This window comes from Tamandua tetradactyla, chromosome 14, assembly GCF_023851605.1.
Source record: "Tamandua tetradactyla isolate mTamTet1 chromosome 14, mTamTet1.pri, whole genome shotgun sequence".
Classification (NCBI taxonomy): domain Eukaryota; kingdom Metazoa; phylum Chordata; class Mammalia; order Pilosa; family Myrmecophagidae; genus Tamandua; species Tamandua tetradactyla.
In genome coordinates, this window is record NC_135340.1 from 45,429,536 (window position 1) to 45,455,979 (window position 26,444).

The 26,444-nt window shown below is 40.6% G+C and overlaps 1 protein-coding gene across 1 annotated transcript; it reads right to left on the reverse strand.

The window, feature by feature from the left end:
* Positions 1-20,145: 20,145 nt before the first annotated feature.
* LOC143655080 (olfactory receptor 4F3/4F16/4F29-like) lies at positions 20,146-21,084 on the reverse strand. The gene has a single exon (XM_077126622.1). The coding sequence runs from the start codon at positions 21,082-21,084 to the stop codon at positions 20,146-20,148; it is 939 nt and encodes a 312-aa protein (XP_076982737.1).
* Between the last annotated feature and the right edge of the window lie 5,360 nt (positions 21,085-26,444).

A 26,444-nucleotide genomic window follows, 5' to 3' on the forward strand; every position in this document is an offset into this window, starting at 1 on the left:
TGGCTGCGGCGAGACCCCCGAGTGGCCGCAGCTGCGGCGGTCCGAGCTAATCCCTCCCTCCTTCCGGGGCTGACTGAGAGACTCGGAGAGACAAGCTTCCCAGCCAAGGCGGCCGGCACCACACTTTTGTGGGCGGCTTCGAGTCCGCGACTACAAGTCTCGGATCAGAGGGCTATCCAAAGTCTGAGCTGGCAAGTCTGATTCCGAGTCTTGGCTGCGGCGAGACCCCCGAGCGGCCGCAGCTGCGGCGGTCCGAGCTAATCCCTCCCTCCTTCCGGGGCTGGCTGAGAGACTCGGAGAGACAAGCTTCCCAGCCAAGGCGGCCGGCGCCACACTTTTGCGGGCGGCTTCGAGTCCACGACTACAAGTCTCGGATCAGAGGGCTATCCAAAGTCTGGGCTGGCAAGTCTGATTGTGAGACTTGGCTGCGGCGAGACCCCCGAGCGGCCGCAGCTGCGGCGGTCCAAGCTAATCCCTCCCTCCTTCCCGGGCCGGCTGGGAGTATCGGAGAAGTAAGTTCCCCAAGCCAAGGCAGGCGGCGCCCTTCTTTTGTGGGTGGCTTCGAGTCTCAGCGTTAAGTCCGCGGCTACGAGTCCCGGATCAGAGGGCTATCCAAAGTCTGGGCTGGCTAGACTGACTGCGAGACTCGGCTGCAGTGAGACTCCCGAGCGGCGTGCGATCTCCCGATCAGCGGCAGCTGCGGTGGTCCGAGCTACTCCCTCCCCCCTTTCCGTGCCGGCTGAGAGTATTGGAGAAGCAAGTTTCCCAAGCCGAGGCAGGTGGCACCCCTCTTTTGTGGGCGGCTTCGAGTCTCTGCTTCGAGTCCGCGGATACGAGTCTCAGTTAGGAGGGCTATTCAAGCCGCGGAAGCCCCCCCCCCACGGGAGGCTTCCTGGTCCGGTGGGGAATCCCCCAGGCCCGCTGTGGCCCACAACCAGCCACAGGATCCCCTCAAGCCACGACAGCTGACGCCCCCACCATGTGCGGCCCCTGAACCAACGGAGAGATTTGGATCCGAAAGCCCCAGGCCACGGAGATCGGTGACTGGGGGAGACCCATTCCAAACACTTGAGACAAACGTGTGCCACGTGCGCCACGTACTGGGCAAGATAAGAAAAACAGATCCCAGAGATTTCACAGAAAAATCTTACAACCTTGCTGGGTCCAACACCCAGAGAAATCTGAATAAATGCCCAGACGCCAGCAGCAGAAGATAACTGTCCACGCTCAAAAGATTGAGAATATGGCTCAGTCAAAGGAACAAACCAATAGCTCAAATGAGACACAAGAGCTGAGACAACTAATCCTGAATATATGAACAGAAATGGAAAACCTCTTCAAAAATGAAATCGATAAATTGAGGGAGGACATGAAGAGGACATGGGCTGAACATAAAGAAGAAATAGAAAAACTGAAAAAACAAATCACAGAACTTATGGAAGTGAAGGATAAAGTAGCAAACATAGAAAAAATAATGGATAGCTACAATGATAGATTTAAAGAGACAGAAGATAGAATTAGTGATTTGGAGGATGGAACATCTGAATTCCAAAAAGAAGAAGAGAGAGGATGCAAATAAATAAGATCAGAAATGGAAGAGGAGACATAACTACTGACCTCACAGAAATAAAGGAGGTAATAACAGGATACTATGAACAACTTTACGCTAATAAATACAACAATTTAGAGGAAATGGATGGGTTCCTGGAAAGACATGAACAACCAACTTTGACTCAAGAAGAGATAGATGATCTCAACAAACCAATCACAAGTAAAGAAATCGAAGCAGTCATTCAAAAGCTTCCTAAAAAGAAAAGTCCAGGACCAGACGGCTTTACATGTGAATTCTATCAAACATTCCAGAAAGAATTAGTACCAACTCTCCTCAAACTCTTCAAAAAAATCGAAGTGGAGGGAAAACTACCTAACTCATTCTATGAAGCCAACATTACCTTCATACCAAAACCAGGCAAAGATATTACAAGAAAAGAAACTACAGGCCGATCTCTCTAATGAATATTGATGCAAATATCCTCAATAAAATTCTAGCAAATCGTATCCAACAACACATTAAAAGAATTATTCATCATGACCAAGTAGGATTCATCCCAGGTATGCAAGGATGGTTCAACATAAGAAAATCAATTAATGTAATACACCATATCAACAAATTAAAGCAGAAAAATCACACGATCATCTCAATTGATGCAGAGAAGGCATTTGACAAGATTCAACATCCTTTCCTGTTGAAAACACTTCAAAGGATAGGAATACAAGGGAACTTCCTTAAAATGATAGAGGGAATATATGAAAAACCCACAGCTAATATCATCCTTAATGGGGAAAAATTGAAAACGTTCCCCCTAAGATCAGGAACAAGACAAGGATGTCCACTATCACCACTATTATTCAACATTGTGTTGGAGGTTCTAGCCAGAGCAATTAGACAAGAAAAAGAAATACAAGGCATCAAAATTGGAAAGGAAGAAGTAAAACTATCACTGTTTGCAGACGATATGATACTATACGTCGAAAACCCGGAAAAATCCACAACAAAACTACTAGAGCTAATAAATGAGTACAGCAAAGTAGCAGGTTACAAGATCAACATTCAAAAATCTGTAGCATTTCTATACACTAGCAATGAACAAGCGGAGGGGGAAATCAAGAAACGAATCCCATTTACAATTGCAACTAAAAGAATAAAATATCTAGGAATAAATTTAACTAAAGAGACAAAAGACCTATACAAAGAAAACTACAAAAAACTGCTAAAAGGAATCAGAGAAGACCTAAACAGATGGAAGGGCATACCGTGTTCATGGATTGGAAGACTAAATATAGTTAAGATGTCAATCCTACCTAAATTGATTTACAGATTCAATGCAATACCAATCAAAATCCCAACAACTTATTTTTCAGAAATAGAAAAACCAATAAGCAAATTTATCTGGAAGGGCAGGGTGCCCCGAATTGCTAAAAACATCTTGAGGAAAAAAAACGAAGCTGGAGGTCTTGCGCTGCCAGACTTTAAGGCATATTATGAAGCCACAGTGGTCAAAACAGCATGGTATTGGCATAAAGATAGATATATCGACCAATGGAATCGAATAGAGTGCTCAGATATAGACCCTCTCATCTATGGTCATTTGATCTTTGATAAGGGAGTCAAGCCAACTCACCTGGGACAGAACAGTCTCTTCAATAAATGGTGCCTAGAGAACTGGATATCCATATGCAAAAGAATGAAAGAAGACCCATATCTCACACCCTATACAAAAGTTAACTCAAAATGGATCAAAGATCTAAACATTAGGTCTAAGACCATAGAAAAGTTAGAGGAAAATGTAGCGAGATATCTTATGAATCTTACAATTGGAGGCGGTTTTATGGACCTTACACCTAAAGCAAGAGCACTGAAGAAGGAAATAAATAAATGGGAACTCCTCAAAATTAAACACTTTTGTGCATCAAAGAACTTCATCAAGAAAGTAGAAAGACAGCCTACACAATGGGAATCAATATTTGGAAACGACATATCAGATAAAGGTCTAGTATCCAGAATTTATAATGAGATTGTTCAACTCAACAACAAAAAGATAGCCAACCCAATTACAAAATGGGAAAAAGACTTGAATAGACACCTCTCAGAGGAGGAAATACAAATGGCCAAAAGACACATGAAGAGATGCTCAATGTCCCTGGCCATTAGAGAAATGCAAATCAAAACCACAATGAGATATCATCTCACACCCACCAGAATGGCCATTATCAACAAAACAGAAAATGACAAGTGCTGGAGAGGATGCGGAGAAAGAGGCACACTTATCCACTGTTGGTGGGAATGTCAAATGGTGCAACCACTGTGGAAAGCAGTTTGGCGGTTCCTCAAAAAGCTGAATATAGAATTGCCATACGATCCAGCAATACCATTGCTGGGAAGCTACTCAAAGGAATTAAGGGCAAAAACTCAAACAGACATTTGCACACCAATGTTTATAGCAGCGTTATTTACAATTGCAAAGAGATGGAAACAGCCAAAATGTCCATCAACAGACGAGTGGCTAAACAAACTGTGGTATATACGTACGATGGAATATTATGCAGCGTTAAGACAGGATAAACTTATGAAGCATGTAATAACATGGATGGACCTAGAAAACATTATGCTGAGTGAGTCTAGCCAAAAGCTAAAAGACAAATACTGTATGGTCCCAATGATGTGAATCAACACTCGAGAATAAACTTGGAATATGTCATTGGTAACAGAGTTCAGCAGGAGTTAGAAACAGGGTAAGATAATGGGTAATCGGAGCTGATGGAATACAGACGGTGCAATAGGACTAGATACAAAAACTCAAAAATGGACAGTACAATAATACCTAATTGTAAAGTAATCATGTTAAAATACTGAATGAAAAAAAAAAAAATGTGGCGAAACCGGTCATTTTGCCAGAGAATGCCCAAAAGCAGAAACCCCCCCCTCCCAAGCCAAAGTCCAAACCCCCTACACCCTGCCCTCGCTGTAACAAGGGCTATCACTGGGCCCGGAACTGCCGCTCTTCTGGCAGAGCACAGCCTTTAAACTTGAAGGGGGGCATGTCTCAGCCCCCCCCCAAGAGACACAAACCTGGATCAGAACCGGCCCCAAGCCATAATGTGGACAATCCCTATAACACCCAACAAGCCTACCCGCGAAATTAAAATAAACAATCGCTGGTACACAGGCACCGTTGACTCTGGGGCAGAAGTCTCATGTCTGCCTGCCCGCTTTATAACCCAATGGAAAACAGAGGAGGGACCCTCCGTCTTCGGAGCCACGGGCTCCGCTCCCTCCCTGCGCGCCGCCTCTCCCATTAAATGGGAGGATATTGAAGGCCACTCCGGTACTTTCCGGTCTCTCTTCCTAAACACCATTGACCAAATCTTATGGGGGCGAGACATTCTAGCAGCCTCGGGGGCATACATTACCACGCAGCCCCCACTTACCACCGCCATGTCGCTCGCCTCCGACTGTCTTAAGTGTGGCAAGACTGGCCACTCTGCAAAGGAGTGTTTCCTAATCACCATCAGCCAAGCCCTTTGGGGACGAGCCATTCCCACAGCCGTGGGGGCTAGTGTTACCACGCAGCCCCCCCAATGATTTACGCCACTGCTCGCATAACACCTCCCGCACCCATTCCTCTGCAGTGGGACACAGAGGAGCCTATCTGGGTGGAGCAGTGGCCCTTACCTCCCCATAAACTTACTGTCCTTAAAACCCTTGTATCGGAGCAAGTGGAAGCTGGTCATATTGAACCCTCCACTAGTCCATACAACTCACCAGTGTTTGTCATTTGCAAAAAAGCCTCCGGCAAATTCAGACTTCTCCATGACCTGCGGGAAATTAATAAGCACATTCTGCCTATGGGCTCCCCGCAGCCTGGATTACCACACCCAGTGGCCATACCTTCTCACCTGCACATAGTCACTATAGACATTAAAGACTGTTTCTTCTCAATTCCGCTGCATGAGCGAGACAGGCCCCGATTCGCGTTCACGGTCCCTGTCACTAACCATGCAGGCGCTGCCGAGCAATACCAGTGGAAAGTTCTTCCTCAAGGCATGCGCAATAGCCCGGCCATTTGCCAAAACTTCGTCAACCATGCAATTATCCCCTTGCGGGACAGGGCCCACATAATTCACTACATGGACGATATCCTCATAGCCACAGAGGACCTTAACGATCTAAAAACCGTCCTTAACCTGCTTATAACCAATCTCTCTGCACTAGGCTTAAAAATCCAGCCAGATAAAATCCAACTTAGCCCTCCCTTTTCGTTTCTGGGCTTCACCATCAACAAGCATATACAACCAATAGCCCCAAAATTAGCCCTCCCTGAGCGGGTCTCCCTTACGGAGCTCCAGCGACTCTGTGGTCAAATTAATTGGCTCCGATCAGCCTTACCAATCACTACAGCTGATCTTCAGCCCCTTTTTAAACTTCTTCAAGTCTGCGAGCCGCCCCCATCAGCGATAGGGCGATCCATCAAGCTCACAACTGGAGCTAAAATGGCTATTCAAACCGTCAACGAAGCACTCAATACTTGTTGCCTGAACAGATTTAATCCTGACCGCCCCCTAGAGGCCTTAATTTTAAACACCTATCTCACTCCTACAGGAGTGCTTTGGCAGGAAGGTCCCCTGCTGTGGGCTCATCCAGCTAAAAGCAAGCTCAGAAAAATCTGCCCGGCGATCCAAATGTGGATCAACCTGGCTACAGACTTAGTCACACTTGCCCTTCAGACTTTCGGGGTCCAACCCAACACCATCATTTGGCCACTAAATGCTAAACAAACTGACCTTTTAATCCAAAACAACACCAACATGCAAATACTCCTAAAAGCATTTTCAGGTAACTTTGACAACCACTACCCCAGCCACCACCTTTTGCAAGGCATCTCACACCTGCCTTTCCAAAATCCCTCTCATCCATTCCCTTCATTATCTCCCTTCCCAAACTCGACCACAGTATTTACAGATGCATCAAAAACCAAATTTGCTCTCGTAGCCTTTCATCCCGGACAAAACAAACCTGACCATTGCACCCATATCAACCAGCATTCAGTCCAAGTTGGCAAAATCCTCGCTGTAACACAAGCACTCAGTCTATACCGACACCAGCCATTAAACATCTTCACTGACAGCTTATATACTTTCCAAGTTTGTCGCGTGCTCGCCCTTGCGACCTTCTTTCCAGATTCTACACCCAGTGATGATGCTCTAATCGACCTTAAACTCCTCCTAGAGTGCCGGCAGACACCTTGGTTAATTGCACACATTCGCAGCCACTCCGGCCTTCCCGGGCCACTTGCAGCTGGCAATGAAGCAGCTGATAGAGCAGTCTCTATCTCAGCTATCGACACACTCGGTGACTCCATTAATACAGCCAAACTACTCCACTCCAGATTTCACTTTTCAGCCAACTCCTTACACCATCTTTGTGGCCTGCCCAAGGAAACCTGTAAACACATAGTCCACAGCTGCGCAACGTGCACGCCTTTCACCCCGCTTGGGCCCCTGCAGCCGCAAGGGGTCAATCCCCGTGGCCTCAAACCCAACGCCAGATGGCAAATGGATGTTACCCACATCTCCTCGTTCGGGTGTCTTAAATATCTGCATGTTATTATAGACACTTACTCAAGCATGTGTTATGCTGTCCCCTTACCGGGGGAGGCCGCCAAACACTGCATTAAAGCACTTCGCCAGGGAATCCTCTTTATGGGAGTTCCCTGGGACCTTAAAACAGACAATGGCCCTGCCTACCACAGCGCCTCCTTTGCAGCCTTCCTGCACCTCTATAACATCACTCACCACTTTGGAATCCCTTATAACCCACAAGGGCAAGCCATTGTGGAATCTTTGCATCACAGGCTAAAAATTCAAATAGAAAAGGAGAAAACTAATCTCCCTCAGGCCTCACCAGGCGACCTCGTCACAGCCGCCCTCATACACCTCAACCTACTCACATTTAATAAAGAGGGCCTATCTCCCCTACACAAACACTGGGGACCCTCTCACAGGCCCACACCGGCCCCGTTGGTCCACTGGCGCGATCCAGCCACCAACACATGGCAAGGGCCAGCCCCTCTCCTCACCCAGGGGCGCGGTTTTGCTTGTGTCTTTCCAGAAAATGGATTGCAACCAATCTGGATCCCCGGAAGGAACGTCAAACCCGTCAGGGCGACTGAGCAGGCACCAACGCTGCAGGCTGAGAAATCTCATCTACCAAACCACCCAGATGGTCCTGGAAGACCGCCCTCAGTGGGACCCACTTCCTGAGCAAATCATGTGGTTGTATACAAGAGCTCGTCGTTCCTGCTCTCAGCCCACTCCAACCCTCACTCAAATCCTCTTAATTATGCTAACACTTGCTTCCACAGGCTCTGCCACGGAATTGTGGGCCGCTGTACTAAACCCTCCGGGTGTCCTGTTCCTCACACCCAACAGCCCTCTTTTTTCCTCAACTGCAGCACTTCTCATGTGATCTCCAGCTCCCCTGTAACCCTCTTCACATAACAAGTGAAAGTCCACTCAACATCTCCGTTAATCTGCCCCACTCAGCATTCCTTTTTATTAGCAACAAAATGTCTAATCCAGGCCAATTCCCCTGCAAATCAAATTCCATTTGCCCTCCAACCTTCCCAAACTGCTTCCCCCTGCTTTGCAATAACAGGTCGGAACTCTTCGTACAAGCCTTTTCTAGTGAAAACTTCATAGAAAAATTCATAAAAAACGCACTCCCCAACCCGAAACAAACGTCTGCATACTTCCTACGCTCTGTATGGTGGCCAATTCCTCCTAAGCCTCAGGCAAACATCACCTCCACCCATACAACTCCTCCGGGTCGGCCTTGTTCTAGCCCACATTCAAACAAAATGCATCCTCCGTGCTCTCTGCCACTCAACAAATTTACCTGGCTTAAGTGCCATTGCCCTGAACCGCTTATGGTCACACCCTCCTACGCAGTTTACTCCCCAAGCCTACCCATGGCTGCCCCTAATATCAACTTTACCACTGTTAAAACTAATGTCAGCATCCCATTTCCTCTCCCTACTAACTCCAGGGACGTTTCCTCAGACCCCGTATACGGCGTACCCATTTTTTCCTCCTTTTATGCTTGTGGCAAATATGCATGCCTCGACCTCCGCCCCCTCACCTGCGTCCAAAACTGTCAGTTCTGCAACGGAACCACCGTGTATGATACGACACACCGGCACGAGCCTAACTATACAAGCTGCATCAACATTACCACCTATGTTTTTGTGAGCCCCCCCTTCTTTTTTTTTCTGTGCCCTGAAGCACCCCCCTCATCAAAATGCGTACTGGCTAACTATTGGAACACTTCTTACCCTTATGCCTTTATCGTCCTACAGCCTCGGTTACTATGGATCCCGGTCAACGCCACCACTTGGGTGGCCCCCCAACTCCCTTACACTCTAGGCACTGAAAGCCTGTCCGACCTGAGTCGTTCGAAACGGGACTTCAGTATCTCTGCCGCCATCGCTGCCACCATCGTCGCCGCCATAGCGGCCAGCACTGTCGCCGCTGTGGCCCTCACCCAAACTTCCACCACCGCTGACACCCTCTACAACGTCACCAAAACTGCATCACTCGCCCTCGGCTCCCAGAACAAAATCAACCATCTCCTCCACAGCGCTGTCTTCAACCTACAATCACAAATTGACCTCTTAGCCCTCGATATCGCAAACCTCTTTGAACTTGCTTCCTCCTCGTGCGATGGACGTTACCCCTTCTCGCAACTCTGTGTTACCCCTGTTCCCGTAAATCATTCCCTTCCGTGCCTCTCCCTGCGAGATTGGATCTTTACCGCCTACAACGATTCCTACTGGAATCAAACCCACAAACTTCAGGCTCACATCCTCTCTTTACAAGCAACAATAATCCCAAAAATCAACGCTTCTATTCTCTCCGAGCTCACACACAAGTTCGCCTCCCTCTTCCAACCCTCTAACCTAATATTCTACGGAATTCTCTTACTTATCCTAATTATCATATTCCTAGCCATCAAATGCATCTGCAAACAACTCTCTCATTATAAACAACAAACTAAACTTCTCGCTCTCGCTGCTCTAGAACTCCAAAACCCTTTTTCTGAGGCTGGTCATCGCCAACAGGCGCAGGTATGGTTAGCAAGTGTTGCCCACTCAGAGGACTGATCACCCTCTGGGGGCATGGCCGCAAGTGAGATGCCACATTGTCCTCGCAGGCCCCCTGGGAGCCTACTAACCACCTAAGCCTTTGAACGTTCCAGCTCACCTTCTCCTCTCCTTATTTCTCTCAATTTCCTCCTCTTCAAATTAAAGAAAAAGGGGGAATTGCAGTATACTTTCAAACCAGGCCCCTCCTCAACCACACCTTACCCAGCAACCGATAGCATCATCTTATCCTCCAATCACAGCGCCTTCTTTACTGGCCACCTTTTTTCAACCCTCTACCCGGCTACTAAACACCTCACGCACATATCTCTCTCTCTCATTGGCTCTAACTCCCCCCATCCTCCACTTCTCCTCCGTCCCAAGCCATATTTAAACATAATGTCTCCTTCCACCAATCAGCTAAGCCCATGGCCACCCTTTCCTGAGATCATCCCCCTTTCCAACGCTTCTATATAAGCAAATGTACTTCCCTTAATAAAAGTCCTTGTGCGCAGTCCTGCTAACTCCACTTGGTCCCGCAGTTTGATTTCCATCCCACGCACACGCATTCCTGCCCTGTCTAGCCCCCGGAGGCGTAGGCTAACGCTTCCCCCGAACGCTGGCCGCAGAAGACCCCCCATCGAGGAAGGCTTAGCAAACCTCCCTCCCCGCAACTATACGTCGAAAACCCAGAAAAATCCACAACAAAACTACTAGAGCTAATAAATGAGTACAGCAAAGTAGCAGGTTACAAGATCAACATTCAAAAATCTGTAGCATTTCTATACACTAGCAATGAACAAGCGGAGGGGGAAATCAAGAAACGAATCCCATTTACAATTGCAACTAAAAGAATAAAATGCCTAGGAATAAATTTAACTAAAGAGACAAAAAACCTATATAAAGAAAACAACAAAAAACTGCTAAAAGAAATCACAGAAGACCTAAATAGATGGAAGGGCTTACTGTGTTCATGGATTAGAAGACTAAATATAGTTAAGATGTCTATCCTACCTAAATTGATTTACAGATTCAATGCAATACCAATCAAAATCCCAACAACTTATTTTTCAGAAATAGAAAAACCAATAAGGAAATTTATCTGGAAGGGCAGGGTGCCCCGAATTGCTAAAAACATCTTGAGGAAAAAAACAAAGCTGGAGGTCTTGCACTGCCTGACTTTAAGGCATATTATGAAGCCACAGTGGTCAAAAGAGCATGGTATTGGCATAAAGATAGATATATCGACCAATGGAATCAAATAGAGTGCTCAGATATAGACCCTCTCATCTACGGACATTTGATCTTTGATAAGGCAATCAAGCCAACTCACCTGGGACAGAACAGTCTCTTCAATAAATGGTGCCTAGAGAACTGGATATCCATATGCAAAAGAATGAAAGAAGACCCATGTCTCACACCTTACCCAAAAGTTAACTCAAAATGGATCAAAGATCTAAACATTAGGTCTAAGACATAAAACAGTTAGAGGAAAATGTAGGGAGATATCTTATGAATCTTACAATTGGAGGCGGTTTTATGGACCTTATACCTAAAGCAAGAGCACTGAAGAAGGAAATAAATAAATGGGAACTCCTCAAAATTAAACACTTTTGTGCATCAAAGAACTTCATCAAGAAAGTAGAAAGACAGCCTACACAATGGGAGAGAATATTTGGAAATGATATATCAGATAAAGGTCTAGTATCCAGAATTTATAATGAGATTGTTCAACTCAACAACAAAAAGACAGCCAACCCAATTACAAAATGGGAAAAAGACTTGAATAGGCACCTCTCAGAAGAGGAAATACAAATGGCCAAAAGGCACATGAAGAGATGCTCAATGTCCCTGGCCATTAGAGAAATGCAAATCAAAACCACAATGAGATATCATCTCACACCCACCAGAATGGCCATTATCAACAAAACAGAAAATGACAAGTGCTGGAGAGGATGCGGTGAAAGAGGCACACTTATCCACTGTTGGTGGGAATGTCAAATGGTGCAACCACTGTGGAAGGCAGTTTGGCGGTTCCTCAAAAAGCTGAATATAGAATTGCCATACGACCCAGCAATACCATTGCTGGGAATCTACTCAAAGGAATTAAGGGCAAAAACTCAAATGGACATTTGCACACCAATGTTTATAGCAGCGTTATTTACAATTGCAAAGAGATGGAAACAGCCAAAATGTCCATCAACAGACGAGTGGCTGTTGGTATATACATACGATGGAATATTATGCAGCTTTAAGACAGGATAAACTTATGAAGCATGTAATAACATGGATGGACCTAGAGAACATTATGCTGAGTGAGCCTAGCCAAAAACTAAAAGACAAATACTGTATGGTCCCAATGATGTGAATCGACATTCGAGAATAAACTTGGAATATGTCATTGGTAACAGAGTCCAGCAGGAGTTAGAAACAGGGTAAGATAATGGGTAATTGGAGCTGTTGGGATACAGACTGTGCAACAGGACTAGATACAAAAACTAAAAAATGGACAGCACAATAATATCTAATTGTAAAGTAATCATGTTAAAACACTGAATGAAGCTGCATCCGAGCTATAGGTTTTTGGTTTGTTTTGTTTTGTTTTGTTTTTACTATTATTACTTTTATTTTTTTCTCTATATTAACATTCTATATCTTTTTCGGTTGTGTTGCTAGTTCTTCTAAACCAATGGAAATGTACTAAGAAACGATGACCATGCATCTATGTGATGATGTTAAGAATTACTGATTGCATATGTAGAATGGTATGATTTCTAAATGTTGGGTTAATTTCTTTTTTTCTGTTAATTAATAAAGAAAAAGCAAATAATAGGAGAACAAATGTTAAAATAAATTTAGTTTGAAATGCTAGTGATCAATGAAAGGAAGGGGTAAGGGGTATGGTAGGTAAAATTTTTTTTCTATTTTTGTTTTATTTTTCTGTTGGCCTTTTATTTCTTTTTCTGAATTGATACAAATGTTCTAAGAAATGATCATGATGATGAATATGCAACTATGTGATGATATTCTGAATTACTGATTATATATGTAGAATGGAATGAGCATATACTAAGAATGTTTGTATTTCTTTCCTGTAATTGTTTTTTCATTAACTAATAAAAAATTAAAATAAAAAAAAGAAAGTTGTCAAAAACTCTCTCACAAATATGTGGGTAAACTGGGTAAAAGCAAATAAAGATCATTCATTTCTACACTCTATTTTAATCACCTTAATTCCTTTAGTCATTTCTCATAGGATTCATCTTCTACCCTTTCAACTCTGTACCTCTTATCTAAACAGTCCCCTCTTAACCACAAAACATCTCATTATAGTGACCTAGAAAAAATTCCAATAACTTTTAAAAATAGATACAAGAACAGGAAAATTGATTGTTGGCTCTTTAAATTCATTTTCTTACTTTTTTTCTCCATTCCTCAATCATCTGATTTTACTGCTATTGCATGATTTTAATTTTGGGTGAATTAGATTCCTGAATGTTTGTCTTCAAAGCAAGGTTTCAATCATTCTTTTTCCATCTCAATTCTATCAAACTGAGGTTTTGTTTTATAAAACTGCACTTATCACTAGTACTTATCTATGCAGCTTACATTTTCCTTAAGACAGAAGTAAAACAGACAATAAGTTTGTTATGAAGACAACAAGCATATTTGTCTCTACTTTCAGTACTAATAAATTTCGCTAATGATTCCTGGATACAGTTAACCTACATCCTTGTCCTGGCCTGAACCATGGCAACATGTCCTCAGTTGTACCTTTGGATCTCAAGACATTTCCATGTCCTTTTGAAAAATTAAAGTTGTTTCTCATTCTCAATATCCAGATTCGTTTGTATTTATTCTCCTGTTGACCTCAGCATCTTCCCCTCTTCACTTCTTCCTACCCTTAGGTCAGTGCTTAGCTGATGTGTGCAAAAAGCAAGCAATTACCCATGTCTTCCTTGTAACTGAATTTTACCTAGTTTAATATCTTCTTCCTATTATCAACTTCATCCCCATCCTTTTCCCTATAGGTATTCAGAGACAATTATTTCAAGCACACAGAAGTATATAAAATGCTTCCATGAATGGAAACTTACCTAAATAAGTGCACTGGAGAAGAGTGACCAAATAATGCTTTAATGACCTGGGACTGCCAAACTAAATTTAACTAGTCAATGAAATTGTCACCAAGAAATATCTTTGGTGTGTAGAAAACAAAGGGAACATGTTGATAATGGGTTATAGGGGAGAGGGGAGAATGACACTGAATTTTTTAAAAAGTAACCTCTGCCATTTGCTTATAATTTATAATTTTATCCTGATGAATGCAAGTGTCCTTGGGTAATATTTGCTTTCTAAGAAATTCATACAAATATATGAAACATATTTATAAATATCAATTTTCTCTATATTAGATAAACTAAGAATTGAAAAAATAAGCAGCAAAAATTTGTATTTTAAAAATACCCATAGCATGGCCTCAATAAATAACAAACTTACCAAACTGTGAGCATTTTTTTGAAGATAAACATTGTCTAACTCATATTTCTTTCTTACAAAGCAATTTGTACAATTTCCTGCAATCAAAGGAACCTGACATATAGTCGTTAAATTTAACCAAAGAATCCAATTGTCAAAATAACATTGTTCTTTATTGGGCCTTTAATTTGGACACAGGGATAATATGAATACGTAGATTTAACTCAAAATACTAAGAGGAAGCAATGGAGCGTGCTTATGTTCATTTTAAGCTCAGGTGCAGAGGACTGAGGTAGTCTTATTCCTTACTGCATGGCATGTTATCAGACTCAGTTTACAAAGTTCCCCTCTTTTGTTGTATTTGTTTATTACTTTTTATCTCCATTCTCCATTCCTATTCCTTTTATAACATATTCAACCATCTTAATGAATTTCATGTGTATCTGTTGTTGTATGTGTTATTGTAAAGCAAGTATTGTTTTGTATGCAAGCACATAAAAATATTGTAATACATATAATTCTATTCTTTGTTCTATTTAACTTTGTTCCTGTTGCTATTATTTCTAAATACTGCATGGGGACGCATGGTGGGTATGCACCACTGTTTTGCTTGTCCAATGATTTCATGAAGGACACCAAGATTACCTTCACGTTTTTCAGGGCCTCATCATAGGATTGTGCAGAAGTTGGATGAACCTGGGGTAGTGTGATGGTGACTCAATGGCAGAATTCTTGCCTGCCATGCCGGAGACCCAGGTTCGATTCCCGGTGCCTGCCCATGTTAAAAAAAAAAAAAGGTTGGATGAACCTGTCCCAGCTTCCTTCAACACCCCCATCCAAATAATGCTTATATCCAGCTGAAACAACCACTGTGAACATACCAGTTGTTTAAGTTCTGAAATACTCATACACTCATTAATACATAGCCACAGTCACAAGTCTCTAGAGGTTCCATCTGCCACCGAAGCTCTTGTCTCAGAACTCATTATGGATCAGTTACTAAAATGTCAATGCATGAAAGCAAATAGGAGGCTTGAGGACCCTACTCTGAGTCTGTTATTAGCATCTATTCTGCTGAGTTGGTACCTGGTATAGGTACCAACTGGTTGGTACCCAGTTGCATGGTACCAACTATACCACGCAGTTGTTTCATATTTGATTACCACACCTACTCTGTACCAAAAGCAGCACTGCAATGAAGACCATCATATATGTCCCTCCATACCAGCACACACTGAGTTTGACTGAGTCCTGCTAGGCTGCTCTCAAAACTGTTTGGCGGCAGTCCTTCCAGTAGCACACAATCTCTATATGCTTATACTTTTTCCAATAACTGGTATTGTCTAGTTATTTAATTTCTCCCACTATAATAGATATGAAGTGATAACTCACTGTTGCTTTAATTTGTATTTTTATACTAATTAATAAATATGTGCATCTCTTTGTGTATTTATTAGGCTTGTGAATGTTCCACTGTATAAATTGCCTGTTCATAATCTTTGCTCACATTGTCATTTCCATGTTTCATGTTGATTTCTATATTCTGGATTAATTTCCCTTGTCAATTTTCCCATTGCAAGTATTTTCACCAAATCTGCTATTTTTCTTAATAAAAAAAGTTTTGAGCTTAAGAGACCCTTCCATGCCCCTAGGTTACAAATACATTCTCCTGGGGGTGCAAGGATAGTTCAGTGATAGAATTCTCACCTGCCATGCAGGAGATCTGGGTTCAGTTCCCAGCTCAAGCACATCCCAAAAAAACCAACCAACCAACCAACAAAAACAAACAAATAAAATTTCAACAAATGGTGCTGCAATAACAGGATACTTTTTGCACATGGAAAAAGAATGAAATATGACCCCTGCCATACACCATACAAAAACAAGCAAACAGATAAAATGAAACAAAAGTGGTCTTAAATATAACCAAAAAGCTAAAGGAAAACATGAACAAAGTATTAAAGGAAAATGATGAAAATGATTGATGGACACAAACAGAATATCAGTAGAAGGAAGCAAATTATGAAAATAAACCAAACAGAGCTGAAGACCACAATACCAGAAAAAAATTCCGTAGACAGTTTCAACAACATATTGGAGCTGCTTAAAAAAAGAATCAATGGTCTTGAAGATAAGACAATTGAAATCAAACAGTCTAAGGAGCAGAAAGTAGAAAGAATGAAGAAAAGTGAACAGAGTCTGAAGAATTTGTGCGACACCATGAAACTTATTCATATATACATTATGGGAATTCCAGAAGGAGAAGAAAGAGAGAAAGGGGCAGAGAATACATCCAAAGAAATAATGACTTAAAACCTCCCCAATTTAACAAAAGGCATGAATATACACACCCAGGAAGCTCAGCAAACTCCAAACAGGATAATCCCAAATAGACTCATGTTGCAACACATTGTAACTTATAATTTTAAGTGTATTTTAAGACCTTTCTCAACTGTTAAATTCAGTTCATTAGTGGATATTCTTTGGATAATTTTTTAATGACATTGAATATTGAATATTGATTCATTGTTCAAGCTGTGTGTGTGTATGTGTGTGTGTGTGTGTGTGTGTGTGTGTGTGTCACTTTACTTAAGCCTTTACTGAATGTCTGTATCTTTGGATCATATATGAATGCATTCACTTTTACTTCAAGAATGACATATTTTGCCATGAAGAAAATGTAAATAGAGTGTACATGGCTGTAGGTGCTTATATTTTGTGTGCTCATGAGATTTGCTGGTCTACTAAACAAAATGTATATGACAGACAATTCTCAATTACCCAACTTCAGATTCTCTCTGTGAAAGAGAAGTCAGTTACTTTGGTTAAAAGTCATTATTGTGGGTGATGGAAACTCTACAAGAAGTAATAGTGGCCAAAAAACATGACTGAGCATGCAAAGTAATATGATCTGGTTTTGTTTTCAAAGGAAATAGGTTAGATTTATCCTAAAATAAAATATCTGTTTATTTCTGAATGTGAAAGAGGATAGTAAAAGACAAAAATGAGGGGGTTGGCGCACTTCAAGGGTAGTCAATGGTAGAATTCTCGGCTGCCATGCAGGAGACCCGGTTCAACTCCTGGTTCATGCACTTTTCAAACAAAGAAACCAACAAAAAACCAACCATCCAAAATTCCACAAATGGTACTGCATTACCAGGGTACTCACATGAAAAAAAGTGAAATGTGACCTCGCCATACAGCATACAAAAAAAAAAAATGAGTGGCTATACAAATCCACAGATGAACTCTCTGCCCTCCCCCACTACGTGGTACATGACTCCCAGGGCTGTAAATCTCCCTGGCACCATGGGATATGACTCCGAGGAATGAGCTTGATTGAGAAAGACTCTTTGACCAAAAAGGGGAAGAGAAATGAAGTAAAACAAAGTTTCAGTGGCTGAGAGATTTCAATTAGAGTTGAGAGGTTATTTTGGAGGTTAGTCAAATGCACTAAACAGATATCCCTTTGCAGTTCTTGGTGTACTGGAGTGGCTAGAGGGAAATACCAGAAACTGTTGAACTGTAGTCCAGTAGCCTTGATTCTTGAAGATGACTGTATCCTGTATAGCTTTTATGGTATGACCACATGATTGTGAAGCTTTGTGACTGACGGTCCTTTCACCCAGTGTATAGACAAATGAGTAAGAAAGTAAAGACAAAATTAAATAAATAGTAGGGAGGGATAGGGGACATGGGATGCTTTGACTGTTCTTTTTAAATTTTATTTTTATTATTATTATTATTGTTTTCAGACTAATAGAAATCTTTGAACACCTATTGTGATGATGAATGCACAACTATATAATGATACTGTGAACCATTTATTGTATACTCTAGATGACTATAGGTATAAGAATATATCTCAATAAAATTGCATTTTATACTAGGAAAAATGAGTGGCTGTAAAGGTTTCCAGAAAGTAAATTCCTTTTTCCTTGGTCTATAAATAATGATGATAAAAAGAAACACTGAGATATGTTAAAATTTTGGCAATGTTTTCACAGCTAAGTTCTCATGGGTTTATTTTTAAAAAACTAAGACATGCTTTACTGCCAAAAAACATTAAAGCAAGAATAGAAATCAGGTTTTCTCTCTGTTACAATAACCTGAAAAAACTTATTTTGGTGTTCTCAAATTCTGTTCTTAACTGGAGGCAGTAAATGATATTCTTTATGTTCTGGGTAATCTTCCTAACTTAGCCGAGATCCTTCAGCTCATGAGAATGATATTTTGTCCCTTACACTGACTTTATGTGGCCACATTATTTTTTTTAAGTCGGTTTCCTATGAAAGAGTTTAAGTTCCTTGTGCTGTTTATTTATAAACATTAGATTGTCACTCTGATCAATAAAATGCTATAACTGTTCTTGTTTTCAGGTATTTATACTACCTGTACAGCTACCTCATCCAAGTGACCATTCTCTTTTGGTAAGTAATTTCTGATAGCTCTTTTTATTTTGCCTTCCCAAGATCAGACGCTGAATTTAAGAAAAATAAAAACTATAAAAGATGTAAGTAGACCAGAAATATGTAGTAGACCACGGTGAAAGCACAAGACAATTTAGAGGACATAACAGGACATTCTATGGTAAATATGTACACAGGGAATTTACCAGAGTTCAACACTTGCCCTTACAGGTGTTTCCATTTATTATAACAAATATAACTTTTTTTCTAAATTAGTCCCAGCTTGTCATTTATCCTAGTTACCTATTTACCAACAGTAATACAAGGAAAAAAAAGACACAATCCTCTGCACATCCACAATATCACTTACAACCTGGTCCTCCAAGGTAGACACATTTAATTCATGGATTATAAAGTCAATGTAGTGGATTGTGTTCAGAAGTTTTAAACAGAAAATAAAAGAAAGGGAAAGCAAAAAAATTGAGTAGAACTTCCTAAAGATAGGTACCATGGGAAACTTTATTTCAGATGCGTATGTTTGCAGGTGGTAGGGGTAGTTATACTACATTCTTTAAGGTAGGTCACTGTCAAAAGTGTGAAAGCCACTGCTCTTAGTGACTCCCCCTTGCCATTTAGTCACTCTCCCCTCATACTCCATAGCTGAATCCTTGTGACAAACCCACAGAAGTTCATCAGGACATGAACTTCTGCAGTAGGCATCTTATGCCAAGTAAAACAGAGCAATTTTAAAGGGATAGCAGTAGAGGAAGGTTAGAAAGAGATAGAGCAGGGAGTGAAAGGAAGGAGTGGGAGAAGGGAACAGCGCAGAGCAAGGAGGAGAAAAAATCCTGGAACAGAAATAGGAAAGGGAAAGAAAACCTTCCTAGTTCAGAGACCATTGAGCTATTGAGGAAGAAGGAGATTGGAAGAAAGGGGGAATGAAAATTTAATAAGTTTGAGTAGTATGATACAGATCAGGGAGAAACATCATGTTTTCCACTTCTTTCTTTATATTCCAAGAAAAGCTCACACAGTTTCTACTCAGAGAATGCAGTTATTGACTCCAGTGTGTAAGCTCTCAAAAGACTCTGACCTCCTTACACACTCAGCTCAAAAGTGGGGGTGGGGTGAGTGGGGACAGCAGCTCTTTTCAGTGGAGAAATTCAGTTGAAAGCTCCCTTAGCAATGCCCCATTGATTATTGACAGGAATTCCTATTTGTGAGACAGACTCCTGCTAAAAGAGACTTCTTCCTCTGAGAAGACCTTAAAGAAACCTGCTCTATTTTGCATCTCTAATAATTACCTCATACAAAAGTAATTTCCTAGGAATTGAGATTCAGATTTATTATAATCTTTAACTTGTAAATACTTTATATGAACTCCTTCTCCCTTTTCAGAAGTGAATGTCACACATTCATAAGTGAATGACAAGCTAAGACACTTTATCAACATGAATAATCAAAACAAGAGAAAGTAAAGTGAAGCTACTCTCTGAATTTGACCAGCAGGGATGGAACTCCTGTAGTCAAGGAGGAGAATTCAAAAGGCTGTTAATCACTTAAAAGATCTTCCCATAACTTACTAGCCATCTGCATACTCTCCTGGTTGCCATCTTCATTTCTTGATTTCTGAATGTATAAATAACAGGATTCAGGAAAGGAGTGAGAACTGTATCAAAAAGGCCCAGAAACTTATCCAGTGGTACGGAAGAAGATGGCCATGTATAGAAGAATATCAGAGGACCAAAAAACAAAACTACCACAGTGATATGAGCTGAGAGTGTGGACAGAGCCTTGGATGAACCAGCTGAAGAGAGTTTCTGAACACTGAGAATGATGACAATGTAGGAAATGAGCAATATGAAGAAGGAACCCACAGAGATGAATCCACTATTGGCTGTAATCACAAACTCCAGTTGGTAGGTATCAGTACAGGTAAGTTTGATGAACCAAGGGAGGTCACAGTAAAAGCTGTCGAACACATTAGGACCACAGAAGGGTAAGTTTACTACAAAAGCCAACTGAACCACAGAATGAATGAGGCCAACCACCCAGGCAGCCACTAAAAAGAAAATGCACATCTGTGGTCTCATGATGGTCAGATAGTGGAGGGGCTTACAGATGGCCACATATTTGTCAAAGGCCATGGCTATGAGCAGCACCATCTCCACACCACCAATGACGTGGATGAAGGAGATCTGAGAGATGCAGCCTCCAAAGGAGATGACTTTGTGCTTTCTAAAAAGGTCAAAAATCATCTTGGGAGAAGTGACAGAAGAAACACCCAAGTCAATTAGAGAGAGGTTGGCCAAAAGAAAGTACATGGGGGAGTGTAAGTGAGGGTCAGAAGTCACAGTGAGCAGAAAGAGGGAGTTTCCCACCATGCTTGCCACATAAAACATGGAGGAGAACACAAAGAGGAGAAGCTGGAGTTCCCATGAATTGGTGAGTCCCAGGAACACAAACTCTGATATCACAGAGTGATTCCCTCCATCCATTGACTTAGTTACCAGGGCTACCTGAATGAAGAGATGGAAAAAATATATAAATTCTTAAAATAATATTTATGCATATCATTTCTATAAATGACTAGGAGGGAGAAGCCAAATTGTGAGGGTCCATTACCATTTAATCATTACATCTGAGTCTATATGTTTATAACCTCTGAAATTACACTCACATCAATAAGTCAGTGACTATCATGTGCCGCTGCTTCAATCACCAAGTCACCTCGGCATTTAATATCCCTTCTCTTCATCCCAAGGAAGATGCAGTAATGTTCCTCATGAGATACAAATAGTTAACATGGGTAACAGCAACTCCTGCTGATTTTTGGTACAGACTAACATAGTCTGGCCCCAGTCACATAAAATTAATTACTATTGCATCCATTTCCAATTCTAAAAACTTTATTGTGGCAGACACATCGCTCTTTCCTTCCCCTCCATTCCTCACTTTGGAATATGTTTACATGAGGGCTGCGAAGACTTGCTTTATGTTACTATTGTTTAGTATCTTGTATTGTCATGAACTTGTAAAAATCGGTCTCACACGTAGACTGTAAGCTTCTGGAAGGCAGTGCTTATGGTTTATCCATATTTGGATTCCCTGAAGGTACTTTAAAGTGGTCCACAGACAGGTCCAGGTCCATGAATTATCAGTTGCCATATGCATCATTGGCAAAGAAATCAAAAGTGTAGCTATTTGTTATTATAGCAACACTCAAGTGTCCCTAATTTTGTATTTTACAAAAGAAGGAAGAGATATTAAACGCAAAATACAAAAAGCCTGGACCTTCACCATGGATTATTTGGGAAATACTGTCTTAAGAAATCTGCACACGATCTCAAAAATTAAAACTATAAAAAGCAATTTGGTGCATTAAAAATCATTTCATTCAAAACTCTATGTAAAAACTTATCACATTATCTTGTTTTTATTTCATTTTTTTAGAGAAGATACTTAGCATAGTTTATCCACTGACAGGTTGATCTTTAGTAAGTTACTTTAATTCTTTGAGTCTCAGTTTATCTATGAATTAGCAATTAGTAAAATAAATTATGTATTTTAATTATAAGACTATATTAACTATGCAGTAGATATTCATTCTGCTTCATTTTCTTTCAGTTACCCAAAATAGCACTGAATATATGAGATTAAATTAATGAATGATTAAAAAAAACAGTTACTGGCCAACAAAAACATCAGAATTCCATTTCAGAAAAGATATTCCAGTAATGATTGATAATTATCTCCTCCTATAAAACACACACTCTTTCAGTGATAGAAATAGAAATTGTCATATAAATTAAAATAATTTTCCCCTAAAAAAGCACTATATTTCTTAATTGTATCAACCACAAATGTAATTCACTGATTATTTGTTTTTAAGTTTCCCACAACTAGATCAAAAGCCCTATGAAGTTTGGGACTGTATCTGACTTGTTCACTAATGCATCCAGAAAGCTTGAATCACTCCAATTGCATAATAGGGACAAATAAGTGTTTGGTGAAAGGATAAATGCAATTTTCATCTGCTTTGGATTAGAGATTGACCTGGTGAGAAAAGGTCAACTCCATGGAATTCAGAAAAAGGGGAAAAAATTGTCTGAAGAGAAGACCAAAAGTAAGAAAATGACTAAAACGAAGTATCCTAAACCTATTCAAGAAGAATGAAGTCAGTGAGATCAACTTTGAGAGTTGCTGATAAACTCAAAATACATAATTTAGGAAAAACTCTACTTATTACACAACAGGAAACACATATCTGAATAGATTAAGTAAATTAACCGAAACCGTAAGCTTACTTCACATTAGAGCTTAGACTAGGGCGCAGGTTCACTGATGACAAGATCAATACTCCTACCAAATCCTACCTTCCCTCAGTTAACTGTGACTCCCTGAAAATTCAGCCTGAGCACAAACATATGTTAACATGATGACAGAAATTGTTCATGCAAGATATGCCTTCTAGTAGCTGACAACTACCACATATTGATATACCAGCGACTGGTGCCTCACTCTCCATGACGATTAACCCCCTCTGACAACTGTCAACAAATTCATGTAATTGTGAGGCCTGCAAAACTAGGCTTTTGTTAAAACACTTATTCATATACTAATTGTTCAAGAAAATACTCCAACTTGAACAGGTGGTCTCCTGAGTGGACTCAGATCCAAAAACTGCCCAATTTATCTGTTCCATTCAACTCTTTCCCCAGGGGTAACTGAGACCCCTGAAGAAAATCCAGAAAGGGCTAAAACATGAAAGTTTCCACAATGTTACCTGTTTTCAAGTTCTGCCTCCTTCCTGAATATTTCTCGACTATTCCAACTCACTTTTTCTTTTCTAGCGTTTTATTTCAAATCCCTGAATAGATCCTAGGGCTATTCCATTTACCATACTTCTTTGTATTCTCCATACTCCTTGAAAAATGTTAAATGCATCACAAGACTAAAGTAAACACCTTGAGTAATTATTTGAGTTACTGTATATTGATATGGATAATCAATCTCAATGTGGATGCAGGGACTCTAGACTTAAGCTAGGGTTTCATATGAAAGATAAATTCTCATGTGTGACTGTACATTCGTTGATTTCATCTCTCAAGGAGTTTGAAAAAAGCAAACAATATCTAATAGAAACTATTTCTATTATTTTGTAATAAGCTACATAGTATAATGAAATCAGTTTAGGTTTCAGTATCTGAAAAACCACATTTCATATTTCACATCCAGCCACCTAATAAGTCAGTGGCATTGTGAAATATACATGTCATTTTTGAGCCCTCCTTTTCTTCTATCTGTAATATGGAGATGATTCATGCCATTTAATATTTCTGCAATGCATCTTCTCCATTTCCTTCTCACTGCCCCTGAATTCATCCCCTTTCACAAGCAAAGCCTTATCAGAATGCTCACCTTCATACATTTTTTTCTATTTCTACAGTTATTCATCAGTGCCCAAAACTCACCTGATCACAGTCTCAATGGTTTAATGGGTTCTTTCTCCCTCTAGATGAACAGCAAGCTCCTAACAGAATATTCAAAGCCCTTTCAAATGTAGTTCTTTCCAAACTCATTTCTCCTACTCCCTTTCTTGCATCTCATGATACAGCAACACACAATTGTTACCAGGTATGATCATATGAATGATTCTTGGCCCTGCCCTGGTAAAAGATTCAATCACACCCTCTGCTGAATCCATCATATTGCAAAGCATTTGCGTTTCTCGAGTATCTTTTATTCTTCTTTTTTTGTGTTAACATGGGCAGGCAACCGAGAGATCTCTTCTCCAGCATGGCAGGGGAGATCTCTGCCACTGAGCCACTGTGGCCCACTCTTTGTTCCAGTATCTTTAACATGATTCCAGGCACAGTGTAGTTCTAGTTAAAAATCAAAGTCAATTGACCTTTGCCAAATGTCAATTCTGTCACTATTTTTCTCCTGTACCACTCAATTCCTAACTCCAAATATTATCTTCCATGCAAAAAGAAAACACCCATGCCCATTAGGATGAGATTTATGTCCAAGCAATTCCAATAAAAGAATGTTATCTGACACTAAATCTACTCTTCTTACTGTTATATTTACTTCCATACTTCGCTTTACCTGTGAAAGAGAAGAGCATATTCATGGAGTCCTTGAATAGCCCGTATTCTCTACAACAAAACGACATATAAGATATTGCCATCGGAGGAAATGAAAAAATTTACACCTCCAGAGGACAGTGACCAAATGTAAACTGCAAAGATATGAATTTACAAGGAGCTCATAAGTCAAGGGATTTTGCCTCTAGAGATATATTTGTTTTGACCAAAGCAAGCAATTCTTCTGCAAACTTATAATAAGGCACTATAGAGGAAAAAGGAAAAGAGTGGAACATTTATGCCTTAATATCTTTATGCAATTTTGTTGGCTATTTTACAAATATTGGTTATTGCCCAAAAGGAGAAATCTCTGAAAATAGATAAATATTAACGCTTATAATTTCACTCTAATCATTTCGAGCATCTCTAGAAAAGCAAATCTGCTTAATTTTTATATAGTTTAAATGGTGGAAGAAGGTGCACAAATATTTCATTTTTAAGCAATCACGTTGAGTAATTATGGATGTGCACCAGGATTTAGCAGTACAGAAACTCATTCCAGTGAATAAGACTTAAAGCTGGAACATATAGCAATTGATAACACATTAAGCTACAACCATACACTGAAATTCTCTGCAACTATTAAACAGCATTTTCAAACCCTATACAGAGTGGGCCACAGTGGCTCAGCAGGCAGAGTTCTCACCTGCCATGCTGGAGACCCAGGTTCAATTCCCAGTGCCTGCTTATGCACACACAAAAAAATTCTGATTGCTCAAACTTTATACAGTTAAAAGACAAGCATAATATATTGTTGAGTTAAACAGTGGATAGCTGAACACCATAGGTAGGATGTTGCTCGGCACGTAAAAATATACATATGTTGACAAATAGACAATAAATCTTTTTTATAAGTACTTCAGGAAAGAAACAAGGATTTTTTTTCTTTAAACTCTGTACACTTGTTTCAGTCAGTCTCAGGGCAAGAGATGCACGTTCAAATTAGGTAACCAGAGACGAGCTTAATAAAGAGAATATTGACTAAGCAATGTGACAGAGAACAAAGAGTGGTACAGTACACCAGGCTAGGAAGAGCAGAAGCAGACATTAAAATTCTTAGACCTTAAGAAGCAAAGGCAGAGTGGGTTGAAACTAGAAATAAAGAGGTTTGAAGAGAAGGCCACTGTTGAAAACCACAGTCAGCCCACTGTGATTCTACAGAGAAGGAACAAATGCAAATGGCCAGATCTCAGTCACCACCTTCCCTCATTTGAATCTCTTCCTAGACTTCCACATTGGCTAAAGCAATCAGAAAACCCAGGACAAGAAGGCTGCCAGCCATTCAGGTCAGATTCTTAAGGCACAAAGTAGGGTGCGGACGGGTTGAGAGTAGGAATGAAGGGACAATAGAAACTCTCACTTTACCCCCTGCATCCAATGTTGTCTTTCATCCCAGAGATGAATAGAGCAACACATTGTATTCAGGGTGAATGAAATTGGACATAATAAAAGAATAATTAGTTATTGCATCATTGTAGAGGGATCTACAACCAAAATGTTAGCCAACACTAGTGTACTTCATATGAATTACCTAAGGCAAGAAAGGGACAAAAATAAATAAATATTTTTAGGAGCTCCTAAATAAATGAGAGCTCCTAAAAATTAAACACTTTTGTGCATCAAAGAACTTCATCAAGAAAGTAGAAAGACAGCCTACACAATGGGAGACAATATTTGGAAACGACATATCAGATAAAGGTCTAGTATCC